Source organism: Thalassophryne amazonica, chromosome 5, assembly GCF_902500255.1.
Source record: "Thalassophryne amazonica chromosome 5, fThaAma1.1, whole genome shotgun sequence".
NCBI lineage: Eukaryota > Metazoa > Chordata > Actinopteri > Batrachoidiformes > Batrachoididae > Thalassophryne > Thalassophryne amazonica.
In genome coordinates, this window is record NC_047107.1 from 122,191,435 (window position 1) to 122,205,896 (window position 14,462).

Sequence of the window (14,462 nt, forward strand, 5' to 3'; positions counted from 1 at the left end):
ACAGAGAGTTCGTTGTTAAATTCAGGCTGAAAAGCTTTAGCCGGCAGTTGTCTCCCGTTTTGACTGAGTGCGAGGCACTCCAGGTCATAGTGTGCAAATTCAAACGGGGACAGATCTCTTCTCCCGCTGAATGCATTGTGATTCACCATACCCAGAACCACATATTTGGGCATGGTTCCTAAAAACATGTTCTCCTGGTTGCATATCCTGGAATGGCTGGGAATCACGTAAGTCTTAACGTTGATTCGTGATAACGGGTACACGGCGTTCCCTTTCATGAGAGCTGTGGAGTGACCCAGTCTCACTGCAGGGGATACGGTGACTTTCTTAACGAATAGGGACGCGCCCAGAATTTTCAGCTTGAAAGTGGAGGCCGCCAGCCCCATCAGGCAGAAAGCATCGCTGGCTCGAATTAATTTAACTCTTAGATCAACGTTATTCAGAAGAAGCCTCTCGCAGAAAAATATGTCCGCGTGCAGCGGACCCTGAACTTGAAATTCACGCGATTCGGCGCTAAAGCGCGCTCTGCTCACGAGGCCTTTATTCGGGCCTGCGTCATCCACAGCGGTCGAATTGTGCTGACCCGGGGTGTCCTTGTAAAACAAACCGCCCGTGAACTGCGATTTCAATGAAGCGGGGGAAAAGTTCAGCAGCGTCTCAATCATCGCCCTGTACGGGTGCGTCGCGCTGGACTGGGAAATCAGCCGGTCACCCAGAGTCACGTCGACTTGCGAGAAAATCGTATTGAGAGGATAATTTATGACGCCCACGCGGGCGTCATTAGCCAGGTCAGTCCCGTCGGCGTTTGTAATTTTCATTCGCAGATAAAGCAGCGTATTATTGAGGTCTAAATACCTCTCACAGTCTCCGGGGATAAAAAACTCGATAGGGCCCATGTCCGTCAGGGCTGATAACGGGCTGACTTCAACGTATTGGCTTTGCTCGATGGACAGCTGGGTCCCGGGGACGGCGAATAAATCCAATTCGCTCATGGTGCATTCGGGGGAATTATTTCGCAAAAGAGACATTGTTTAAGAGAAAATATCCCCGTACAACCTCCTCTTCTTATGCTTCCTTCAAACTGTTCTGCTTTTTCCGGGGGTCTTTCGCTTTTTAACCGTTTTGACCCGTTTCCCCGGGGGGCATTTCCGGGGCCTTCTTGAGAGCACCATGATCCTGGACCCCCGCTGCTGCTCGGGTTCCTGACTCCGTCCGGCCCTCTCAACAACGCGGCTCACTACGTTGGAAGCGATGCTTCGGGCAGCGTTTTTCAGGTGAGGTTTGGCGATCGTGTATCCTTGTTTAATCAGCGGCGACACAAATTTGAACAGTTTCGAAAATATGTTCCCGAGCCCGCGCCCGTACATCACAGGAGCGCCGTGGAAGCCGTGAAGGCCGTTCCCGACTTGATTTTCATAGTAAGGCACAAATCTATAAATGTCGGCTTTGTGCGCTGCCCCGGCCATTTTTTTATCCCGCCGGTTTAAAATGTAATGTCACAACCACTTTACCGTATCTGAAATCCACCAATCGATCTTGATCGCTTTTGATTTCGATGCGTATTGTCTCAATATGTCTTTTGGAGACCGGGATGTAATAAGCGGGGTTGAATTTCTTTGTAATTATTTCCCCGAAACGACCTCCAATTTCGAACGCTCGGAGGAGAGGAGCAAAAGCGTCGCGGGAACCCAGGAGTTAAATTTCTCAGGCCAATTTTTCCATCTGACAAATACAAATTTCTTCCCCTTGATAAAACGTTCACGAATAATTTCTTGAACCTGATACGGTCTGTCTTTTGCTATTTTAACCTTCTGCAATTCTGGTTCATAGAATGAACCTTCAATGATCTCGCCGTCATAATCTTTCAATTTATAAACGGGCGGCGTACGTTGTATACATTCTGACACCGTGAACATTTCATCCGTAAAACTTTGTTCATATTTTTTATCAAAAACTCCCCTGAGCTTGGAGACCCTGACTATATCTCCGACCTTATATTTAAACTTCGCAGGCCTCCTGCGTAGGGTGGATGCCCCGTACAAATTTTGAAACACTTGATCGACATTTCGCTCTCAGACTGCAGGCTTACTTGTAGTTCCTAGGGTTTGTAAGAGTAGAATGGGAGGCAGAGCCTTCAGCTTTCAGGCTCCTCTCCTGTGGAACCAGCTCCCAATTCAGATCAGGGAGACAGACACCCTCTCTACTTTTAAGATTAGGCTTAAAACTTTCCTTTTTGCTAAAGCTTATAGTTAGGGCTGGATCAGGTGACCCTGAACCATCCCTTAGTTATGCTGCTATAGACGTAGACTGCTGGGGGGTTCCCATGATGCACTGTTTCTTTCTCTTTTTGCTCTGTATGCACCACTCTGCATTTAATCATTAGTGATCGATCTCTGCTCCCCTCCACAGCATATCTTTTTCCTGGTTCTCTCCCTCAGCCCCAACCAGTCCCAGCAGAAGACTGCCCCTCCCTGAGCCTGGTTCTGCTGGAGGTTTCTTCCTGTTAAAAGGGAGTTTTTCCTTCCCACTGTAGCCAAGTGCTTGCTCACAGGGGGTCGTTTTGACCGTTGGGGTTTTACATAATTATTGTATGGCCTTGCCTTACAATATAAAGCGCCTTGGGGCAACTGTTTGTTGTGATTTGGCGCTATATAAAAAAATTGATTGATTGACATTTCGAGCATTAACCTCATTCGGCCTCATCTTAATGCTTTTATGATAACTCTCGTTATAAGCCGTGAGTAAAGACGGTAGGACGTCGATGTATCTTCTCGTGTTTTTAGCAGTAAAATATCTCCACATTCTCGTCTTTAGCGTGCGATTAAACCTCTCGACAACCGAGGCTTTCAGATCACTGGCCGTGGCAAAATGTAGAATCCGGTGTTTTTTCATTAAATCCTTGAACGGTTTGTTAAAAAACTCTTTCCCGGCATCAGTCTGTAGCTTCAGAGGCACCCCGCTGTGCTTTAAGAGCGAGGCAAAGGCCTGTGAGACTTCGCGCCCTTGCTTTGACTTCAGAGGTCTGGCATACGCTTTTTTTGAGAAGATATCGATAACGGTCAGCAGGTACTTGTACCCGTCGTTAAAATCTGATAACCCCTGCATGTCGCATAAATCCACCTGAAACTGGTTAAGCGGGTTTGTGACAAATACTCTATTTCTTGGAAAATGCGTCCTGGCAGGTTTGTGTAATGTGTATGCATCTTCCCCCGACAGGAAATCTCTGATATGCTTCATGCGAATTTTAGATCCGTGTTGATCGGTCATAGCCCTGCGTAAACGCTCCGGCCCTCCAAAACTCCCCAGATTTACCGGACTATAATATATATCCTTCATTAAACCCTCATCACCCATCTTTTAAGACGGATCTCTTCAGAATGATGAACCGAATAGTCCTTTTTGCATTTTTATATGTTTTAGCGACCATAAATATTAGTCTTTTGTTTTAAATAGGCGCTATTGGAGACGTTAAATTGAACTCTGATTCAGCACCGCGGAGAGCGCTCACAGAGCAGCCTCGAGCTTTTAATAAGACCGTGTTAAAACCCCGCATTAATTCATACGAGCACCTTTTTTCCACCAAAACCTCGTTTGTATGACTCTGTCTTGCAATATGAAGCGCCTTGGGGCAACTGTTTTGTTGTGGTTTTGGCGCTATATAAATTTGATTTGTAAAACATTTCACCCTTTTTCAACAATATTATTGGAAAGAACACTGACCGTCTGAGTTTTAGAATGTATGCTTTATTACATTCATTAAAGTCACACACAGAGAAAAAAACAATTGTTCATGTTTATTAAACACAGCATACAGGAAGGAAAAAGTATACGTTCACGTACAAAACTGGAAAACTCTCAGTAATACATCTCCCCCGCATTTACGGTTTATTTCAGTATTCAGCTATAAAAGTGTAGGAACAATCTCCCCTCGGCCCAGTTCCAACTGTTTCACCCGGTACGCTATCACATCCACAAACAGAGTGTATAATGTAAGCAGGAGCAGCGGATTACACCGTGTAAAATCGTCAGTGGTCAAAACAGAGATTTACAGTAATACGTTGTACAGAGATTTTTCAGATGAATGGAGAGCTGCGTTGTAGATATGATCTGTCCAGACTCCGGGCCCGGGGTGACGTCTGATAACGTCGAAGACCCTCTCCAAAGCGCATGAAGGCGGGGCGTCTGGGGTCTCCAGCCTGCGAATGACTGCCCGCTCCAGCTTATACGAGAGTCCACGTATAATATAAACTTCCCGCAAGCTTTGAAAGAGACTCATCATACAATTACCCATGACTGTAAACAATATAATGATATTTAAAAAAAAAAAAAGGCAGGTTTTTTTTCTTCAGTCGTCTGGGTTATAGACGGCTACCATCCCCTCCAGGTCGAGATCTGCGTCTTCACTGAAACATGTGTACAGTTCCTTGATCTTTGCTTCAAAATTATCAGTGTATTTCAGCTCAGTGAGAATGTTTTCTACCGCCCCCTGGACCCTCGCAGCCGATGGGTTGAGGAAGCGCTGGGCTAGGAGCTTTACCACAGCCGGGATGAAGGTCGGTCTCCAGAGTCTCACCATTAATCTCTCAAAATGTCCGGTAAAGAAATATTCATTTAACGGGTCCAGGCACTCGTGCTGGCGCTGGCTGGGGTGATCGATCTCACACCCGTAACAGAGTTTTTGTCTGTAACTTTTGATCACAGCCAAAAGTAAGTGTGCCACGCCGACTTTCACCGTTTTCAGGAATTCCTCTGACAGGAACCCGTCAGGCCGGTCAGATGCGAAAGATGTGGCGTATTTCTCAGCCCGCTCGAGGTCTTGTACCTCCCGCGGACTCGCGGCCTCCGTGGCAGCGGGAAGAGACCCCACGCCTCCCGGGCTGGAAAGCGCGTGAGAAGGATGGAACTCGTCCCAGACCGGCTCGAGCTGAACTCCCCACAGGGTCTCGTACCCGCCGCGGGTCCGTGAAGCCTGCCCCAGGGATGCCAGGTCTCTTCCACAGTCGAGCGCGCAGTCACAAGCGATGTCGTCGGCCGCTGCAATGGGAGAGGTTGAGGAGCTCATGCTGGTTCGTCGTCCGATGCTTAAATGAGATGTGGTCCCCTGGTTTTTTATAGAAATCCCCGTGCATGCGGGGGAGGAGCTACGTCAGTTTTTTTTTTTTTTAAGTAAAAAGAGGGGCCAAGTTTTTTCAGACTTCGATAACGTCCCTCCAGGCCAGGCACCTTGTAAAGAGGCCCGTAATCCTGTCATTGCAGGTGTTGAACAACTCATGCCAGCTCTCAGCCGCAGCTGTGACGCTTCTGACGTGGCCGCTGGCACTAAGTCGCTCCAACTTAATTTCACCCTCAGAGTCAGTTTCAGGAGGTCCCCGCTGAAATATCACCCTATAGCGCGGCCCCTGGGTGCTGAGCCAGGTGAGTTGGAAGCATGTTTTCTTCTTTTCCGGCGTCCGATCTCCTGGAGGCTCAGGGTTGACCGTGTCGCGAATCATCGATCCCGCAGCCGCGGAGAACACACCCCAATCGGCGGAAGTAAGCGCCACCCGTGGGGTTCCTCGACTGGCGGTCTCACCCTCAGCCAGAGTGAAGAAACTTACTTGGGCATAATACGGGTCGAATGTGTAAGTTAAACGTTCAGGCCCCTCCAGGGTGTACGTCAGATCTTCCTCCGGTATTGGCTGGCTCAGGCGGCTGACGTACATCCTCGCTTTTTTTGGAGCGAGCGAGCCCTCTGTCGTCATGGTGATGTTGACCGGGGTCTCGCAGATGTAGCGGAGGATTGGAGTTCGTCTCGCCATGGTGAATGCTGTATGTCACTCTGTCGTCGAAAAGGGATTTTTAAACCCGTCTTCGTCCGCGGGGCGTAATTCATCACCTTTTGCTCTAAAAACACCATTTGGCGTGAGTGAGACCAAACTTTGTTTTTTTCCGGCTTCATCACCTCGGGGCAGCATCTCCGATCAGCGGGTGTCCCACGCCCCATGATCGATCGGCTAATATCTTAAAAGAAACACCATCTGGCGTGAGTGAGAAGGTGCTTTGTTTTTTCCGCCTTCAAACAAGCGCAACGAACGCCCCCCATCTTCAGGAAATCGGATGTAATAAAACATTCAAGCTTCAACCAAAAGATTCAAGCTTCTCTACTATGTTATAAAAGACCATCCGGCCTGACACCCCCCGCTCCGCAGGTCACACACACACACGCACGCACCCACACACACACACACACACACAGACACAGTTAGCGTCTGCAACAGGTATTACAGCCATGGGGTCATGTTTCCACGAGCAGCTCTATGCGTGGGTATTTGACCGTCTTGCTGCAAAGACTTACAGCCGAGAGAGACAACTATTTTTTTCCCTTCTTTAATTTACGAATTAAAAAACAGAAAAGGAAACGCAATAATTTAAGAATTAAGACATATTAAAGGCGTATTAAAATATTCGTGTTTAATCACTAAATTGAAGAAAACCTCCCATAATTATGCATAAGATACAGTATTTTTTATTCCTTCTTTAATTGAGGCATTAAAAACCATAAAAGGAGGCGCTTTAATTTAAGAATTAAAAATATTAAAGGGGTATTAAATAATAGACACTGATTTATGTTTAATTATTTCAGAATTAGTTAATTCTTTAATACATTAAAAAGATCTAGGTATTTTTAATCGTTCTTTAATTCATGAAATAAAATGACATTAAAATATTAGACCCGGGTGGGAGGGGAGGTAGGGCTTGGAGGCGGTGCTTGGGGCGGGGTTAGGGGAGGAGCTTGGGGGTGGGGGTAGGGGTGGGGCTAGGGGAGGAGCCAGGGGCGGGACTAGGGGAGGAGCTGGGGCGGGGCTTAGGGGCGGGACATAGTGACATAATCGATTCTGATTGGCTGTGACGTCTTTAGGGGCGGGGCTGTGACGTCTTTAGGGGCGGGGCTTGGAGAGGGGTTGGGGCGGGGCTTGGGGGGACAGTGACGTCATCGATTCTGATTGGCTGTGGCGTCATAAGGGGCGGGGTTAGGGGAGGAGCCGGGGCGGGGCTTAGGGGGCGGGATATAGTGACGTCATCGATTCTGATTGGCTGTGATGTCATAAGGGGGCGGGGCTTAGTGACGTAGTCGATTCTGATTGGCTGACAGGGCCATAAATCAGTTTTTGACAAAAGGTGGGTCAGCTTACTCTCTTTAATTCTTTTAGTGCAGCTATTAAAAAAAATCCGCTATTGCTGTATTATCCATCATGACTTTTGTTATCCATCCACTTTGGTTCTTGTTCACTTTTGTTCATGATATGGTACCTGTGTATATATATCTATATCTAAGCTTGATGATGATTACACAAAACATATATGAACTTTGATTAAAGAACCATAGTATTTAGAATTGAGTATTTGTCCCAGTGAGATCTGAGTAATTGAGAATAGAAGGGGAGAAAGTGTCAAAGTAGTAAAAGAAAGAAAGGAAATAAATAACTAATCATGGCAGATATAGAATGGAGGGATGAAGGTTACATTAACTGGAGAACAACAAGGAAATGAGAGAATCATTTGGGTTATTACTCAGATTTGTTGACATTGTAATAAGCCACATAACTTGCGAGTGGAAAGATGTCCGCCACTTTGCTTCAGCGGTTTGGACAGAGTGTGTGGGCCATTGAGCTATCTATCCAGTGTTACATACAGATCAGTGATGTACACAGGGATTTTTGACAATGGGGATTTTCTATCTTTAGTTTTCCAAAAATACTGACAACAAGCACTGTTTTTTTTTTTTTTTTTTTTATATATCCTCGTCCACATAAAAACACATAACATGTTGTAAAGCACTGCCAAAGTAGTAGGTGTCAGTATAACCCCAACTGTTCAGACACGTTGGTTCATCACAAACCAGGAAAAAAAAAAAAACACTGAAATGGCGTTTCACCTGGGAAGGAATTTTGCGAAAACTCCATTTTCCATGACCTAAAATACATGTGGGCGAAAGGCCAAAATGCATAGAAAAGGCTGTGTTTTCCAAAATGCACGTGGGCAAGGCCTCTGCTGACCAGCAGTCAGATGCACATCCTGCACTGCAGCAGGAACATCGTCAGTAGTAAATAGACATACTTATACATACGTCAGCACAGTTCAGCGACGCGGCTGTGATGCAGTGAAGCTGGTGTGAAAGAGGCATAAGATGAGTTTGTTTTCTTCAGCGCTTATCATCACATTCTTTTTTTTTTTTTTTTGTGTGAAGTTGTTTAGATGATCACATTTGACAAAGCATGATAAAGCAGTGCAGCTGAAATTGACAAGGGCCAACAGGAGCAGGTCAGGTGACACATGAATAAGACACGCAAAAGTGAAGTGGTGAAATGAACACAATGCTTTGTTGTGGTGGGGAGCTCAGTGTTTCAGTCACCAACAAAACTTTTGTACATATAGATTGTAAATGTTGCTGTAAGACAAAATGTGTTGAATATTAAACAAAGTTGACGTTCTGAACCATTTATATTTAATCACAACATTAAAAAATGATGGACTTCAGCACTAGAAAAGCTATGTTTGAAGTGGGGTATTGGTTCCTGAACTCCATAGAAGATTTTATTTCTGGGAAATGTTGTGTAATGTTGGCAAGTTATAACAAGTGTCACTCTTACTGTAATGCTTGCATTATTGAGGTTTCAGCTCGATTCCGCTCTGAGATCATCTTTAAAGCTGCAGGTGATGTTTTATTTCATCATACTGAGCAGCACCTCTTTTTATTGTGAACATAAACTGCATGCACAGCTGAAAACCACATTACTGCAGACGAGCATATTGATCTGTTTAGATATTAATGGGTTTGTTTCCAGGTTTTGCTTTCTGTGTGCCTGGAATATTTTTTTGTAAAAACCCAAGAACATATTCCAACCCTTAACATCAAGAAAGTCAAAAGCAGATTAAGTCTGAAACTCAGTGTTTCTCTTGCAGACCACTCTGCAGACTGATGAAGTCAAGAATGTACCATGTGGCACCAGGTAGGTTTGCTGTTTTTGTTGAATTTCGTAGTGTTTTACGCCCAGTCCAGCTGGTGCTGATGTATCTAACTGAGAATACATTTTTGACTTTGGTCAACATTTTCAGCCGTACAGCTGAAAATGTTGAACACTCTCCAGCACCCACAGACTGTTTAAATGTGTAGCAAAGACTGGGCATGGGTAGTATTCTTGTACTAAAGTCAGGCACCATGTAATCATTGTGCAGTACCATTAATATCCTTTAAACATGCTTTAGCATGTGAATTGCTGTGAATACTTTCCGGATGCACTGTACAGCTGGGTGGACTGAGACATGCAGATTAAGTGTCTTTTCCAAAGAAACGTGCAGGTAGCACAAGGGGATACAAACCCAGGTCTACATTTTGGCAGGCCAGCCTCTTATTCACTCAGCTACCTGCTCTGCAACATGTATTGAGACGGCGGGGTAAATTCTGTAACATTTGACACTAACAGAGTAACTTAACAGAAACTGGTACTATATTTAGAACAAGTATTTTCCTTTGTGAGAAATTAAAACAGTGTTCTGTACACATAAGTGTGGCAGTGGCAGTGTTCTGTACACGCAAGATAAACCACAGCACAAAGAATGGCGAGTGGACCAATCAAACATCTGTCTTTCCTTCTCTTAGGGGGCTTTTATGCAGAACTCTGTACTGGATTAGAGTACATTTGACCCCAAATTCCTACAGGTGCATCTCAAAAAATTTGAATATTGTGCAAAAGTGCAAAATTTTATTGTATTTTATTTATTTTTTGCAGGTATTTCAGAGAGTGGAAATTTTACATATTCTAGTTTCAGTGCATAGAAACTAAAATGTTTCATTCTTTTTTTAGTTGTATTTTGATCATTAGGACCAACATCTCCAAAAACTGCATATCTCAAAATATTAGAATATTTCAGAAGATCTGTTTAAAAACCGATTTATAAGACAGAAATATCTTACTTTTGAAAAATATGTTCATTTATATTCTCAGTATTTGTTGTGACCTCTTTTGAATGAATTCCTGTATCAGTGCAGCTTGGAGGCGATCAGCCTCTGGCACTACTAAAGTGTTCTGGAAGTCCAGGTTGCTTTGATATCATACTTAAGCTCAGTTGTGTTCAGAGACAACCAAAAAGGGCCTAGGTAGGTTTTCTAGGGTGCAGGTATTCTTTGCAACAGGTGATTTCGCTGATTAGCATCACTTTTGTGCAGATTGGATGAGGTTGCAAAGAAAACCTGCACCCTCTTGGCCCTTTCTGAAATACTTTGGACACCACTGCTTTAGCTCATCTGAATTGTTGGTTCTGATGTCCCTTATGTTTGTCTTGACAATACCCCTGAAATAATCTATGAAGGATTGTCTGTGGGATCAGTCAAGTACAGTAACACCATGCTCAGCAAACCAGATACTAGTAGTTTTGGTATTGTAGAAAGATGGCCAAGTCCTGCTGGAAGAGAAAATCAGCATCTCCATAAAGCTTATCAGCAGGTGGAAGCATGAAGTGTTCTACAGTCTCCTGGTTGAGCTCTGGTTTGACTTTGCACTTGATAAAACCTAGTTTACCAACACCAGCAGATGACATGGTGCCAAACCACCAGACTCTGGGACCTTGATTTCCAAATGAAATGTAAAATTTACTTTTGTATGAAAAAGAGGACTTTGGACTACTGAGCAGCACTCCAGTTCTTTTTTTCTTAGTCCAGATAAGATGCTTCTGACAGTCTGTGGTTCAGGAGTGTCTTGGCACCACAAATACAACACTTGTAGCCCATTTCCTGGACACAAGGGGTCTACGATATGGCTTTTTAAGGGCTGTTACAGATTGTTGACCAGGTTGGGAGGCCGATATTTGCCTGCAGTAAAAAGTAGGGGTTGACCGATTGGCCTGGACGATTATCTGCGCCGATATTCAGCATTTTTGCGGATATTGGTCTTCTGTCTCCCTCCCCACTCCCCTTTTACCTCGCTCAGCTCCAAAGAAACACAGACTTTCTGCAAAAATATGTAACTTTATGTGAGCACAAAGCCTTTAACCTATAAAATAAACTGTTAATTTCTAAATGTAAACATAAACTAGCATATCGGCTGTTAGAAATGGCTGATAGCTACAACTGCAAAAATGCTGAATGTCGGCATCGATAATCAGTCGACCCCTAGTGAACATTGTGTACCATACTCAAGCACAGATCAGCCAGCAGTGTTTGACACAACTTGTTAAAGACGTATCGAGTATGGTTCATGTGTACTGGGTTACAGCCTAGCCCTACTACTATCATCACCTGTATTGAAAATGTAAATCTAGTGTGACCAATTGGACACTAATATTGATTTTATTATACCTGCTGACTACAATATATTGGAGGATGAGCTCGAAGTGAAGAATTCCACCTAAAAATATCATTATTTTCACCCAGGTCAGGTGATCAGTGTCTGAATTACATCTTGTGGTAAACATGCCTGTATCCAGTAAAGTCTTTTGTCGATTGTCTGCTTTGACAGTGATGTGTGTATTCTTGATTTGGCTGAATGTTGTGAGGCTTTTTGCTCTCCTTGAACTCATTATTGTTTTTTTATAAGAATGGACATAAGTAGACATGCCTGTTTTTTTGCTGTCATGTTTTGGTTTGGCAGCCCAGTGATGTCTTTCTTCACTGGCAGTAACAGGTCCCTGTTGCTATAGTTAGTTAGAATTGTTTCCAAATGTAATGGCAACATTATGAAATTAACTCAACTCACACTATTATTTGGCTGCTTGTGTAATGGTGGACTACACACTATGACATAAACTGCTAAATGGAATGTTTCCCAAATGGCTGTTAATGCTTTAAAATGTTTTGGGATCACTGTAATTGCTACAGTGTTGTTACAAGTCACATGTAAATACCATCCGAATTCTGTGCCTTAAGCTAAAAGTTTGCATTTTGGACTTATTTATATGATTCTTTCAAAATCAGTAGTTTTTGATTTATGGTAAAACTAACAACATAGTCAGTGGAGCAGCTATTGAAGATCCTGATGGGGAAAAACAATGTTCTTCTTGCAGTGGAGGTGTGATGATCTACTTTGACCGCATAGAAGTGGTGAACTACCTTATTCCTTCAGCAGGTAACCTCATTAGTGCATTAATAACCCTGTGTAGGTTCTCAGTCATCCAGGCGAAGATGAGAAGCTTCCTGAAGTTTAGTCGAGCCAACTGGACTCCTTGTATGGAGGGTATGTACATGACATGGCCAACTGAACGGTCCCCTCTAAAAATTGGTCCGCCCTGCCTTCACTGCGCATGCATCATTTTGGACCACAGCAGCATGTCTGAGTCTGACTCTCTACACCCAAAGGGATCAAAGGGAATAATGTGACCATCAGATGACAGTAAAACCTCTGGAACCATTCTAAAGTCACTTTTAAGCAGAAATGAGGCTGTAAATGGTGCAGGGCTGTGAAAACTCCGCAAATCCGTGGGATTCCACGGATTTCATCATGGGGAGGGGGGCGGGGGTGTTAGTGTTGTACTCTTTAATCATGATCGTTACTGAGTTTTTAAAATGCTTAGCGCAAAGCGTTCTTTTTCTTTTTTTTTTAACGACATCATGCAAGTTTTATAAGTCCGCAGACACTGATCTGTGTGTTACAGATAGAAGCCAGTTTCCTCGGACCTGCAGAATTTCGAGGAGAATAAACGCCACTCAAAGCCTGGCTGTTGCGACAGTTGTCGTAAAGCGGGACTGGTTGGTTGCTGCGGTGACACTGTGTAGCTCCTGTGCGAAGCTTAGCTAAATGTAGCATGTGGACATCGCAAACCTTTAGAACTTTCAAGTTTTTAAAAGAAGAATTTTGCAGCATGTCTGTGTCATGGAGCGACATCAGACAGAGTGAAGATGGCGAGAAAGACAGTTTGAAAAAGTGTGATGAGGACAAGAATCCGTGGAATTGTTGCTGGCTTCATCAACACACCTGAAAGATAAACCGGAAAAGCGAACTGTAAGAATTTTTTTTTTCTCTCTCTGGAAAATAAACATTGTGCTGTTCAAACAGAATTTCAGAAAAGATTATGTGCCTATCAGTAGAAGATAATTTTATTTGGTTTCTGGGGCCCCACAAGGTCCTAGACCCCGGCTCCCTGGGGGGTGGGGGTTAGACCCCCTGTGAATTTTCTTCGGATTTCACAATTTTCATTTCACAGCCCTGGTGGTGAGTCGCTACTGACGCTCTGAAATGACGTAGGCGGAGCAGCAGCACATCATACTCAGACGTGCTGTGGTGCTCTGATCACTTCCTCTGTCTTTTATGATGAAATAATGCTGAATTTATGTGGAAATGATTATTGTACAAAAGCTTCAGATATCTGTCACTGAGATAGATGATAACTGGAGTGCAGTTTGAAACAGAATCGGGGAATCACTGAATCACTGTCAGCAGCTCTGAAAACATCCACAAAAAAATACGGGTCCTGAAGGCCAGTCCACATAATGTTCGTCATAAACCTATCCTTCGCTGACTTCACCACCAAAAAGGATTTTGCTCTTAGGTTGCTGAATTTTGGAACATTCGGCTGCTCTAAACAATTGATTTCTTTCCACCATTTCTCATCCAATATGGAGATATACCATCTGAGGGCATGGTTTGATGATGTCACTGCATATTTTCCATAGCTGGGATAACTGGAGCTTTTGGTGCAATTCTGTTATACCTGAGTTAATGGTAAATGCCCACCAGGTGGAGATATTGCTCCATTTCAGGAATCTTGGGACATGACGATGATCAACCTCTTTGCTTATAGTAGTGGATACCAGTATTGTCCCAGATTGATGAAGCCATTTAATGAGTGGCAAAATATTTACAGCTAAACAAGAAGTCCAGTTGCCTCAACTAAACTTCAGGAAGGTTCTAGTGCATTAATAACTCTTAATAACACAAAATCTTAATGAGACAAAATGTCAAAGTGTGTGTGTGTGTGTGTGTGTGTGTGTGTGTGTGTGTGTGTGTGTGTGTGTGTGTGTGTGTGTGTGTGTGTGTGTGTGTGTGTGTGTGTGTGTGTGTGTGTGTGTGTGTGTGTGTGTGTGTGTGTGTGTGTGTGTGTGACGTGGAGATTAATGGATATGAATCGGTATCTCGATACAAACGTGCGCGATGCGAGTGTATCAATTCATTCAGTGTGCATTGATTCAGTTGACGGGTGAAATCGTGACTGCATCGCTCGCTGTGTGCTTGAATGCACACAGCACATTGAATGCACCATCCCTGCTTTGCTTTTTATTTTGAACACAGGCGGAAGCCAGAAAGCACATTTCTACCACAACAAACATGGAGTTCTGCAAGCGGTTGGAGATTTTTGCCGCACCTAAAACATTTAAATCGGGCATTTGGAGATACTTTGCTGTTTTAAAAAAGATGGGAAACTTCACAAGACGCAGGTCGTTAGTAAAGAATGCTGTGCTGCTAAACCATACAGCCACTGTTGCGCTACTC

General features: G+C 43.9%; 1 protein-coding gene across 2 annotated transcripts in view; it reads left to right on the forward strand.

Moving 5' to 3' along the window:
• Positions 1-14,462, forward strand: part of erlin2 (ER lipid raft associated 2) — a 72,394-nt gene that overhangs the window by 20,195 nt on the left and 37,737 nt on the right. For both annotated transcript variants that reach the window (XM_034171228.1, XM_034171229.1), the window contains exons 4-5: positions 8,944-8,990; positions 12,040-12,101. In XM_034171228.1, the coding sequence (XP_034027119.1) occupies positions 8,944-8,990; positions 12,040-12,101 (109 nt within the window). The remainder of the gene's footprint in view (positions 1-8,943; positions 8,991-12,039; positions 12,102-14,462) is intronic.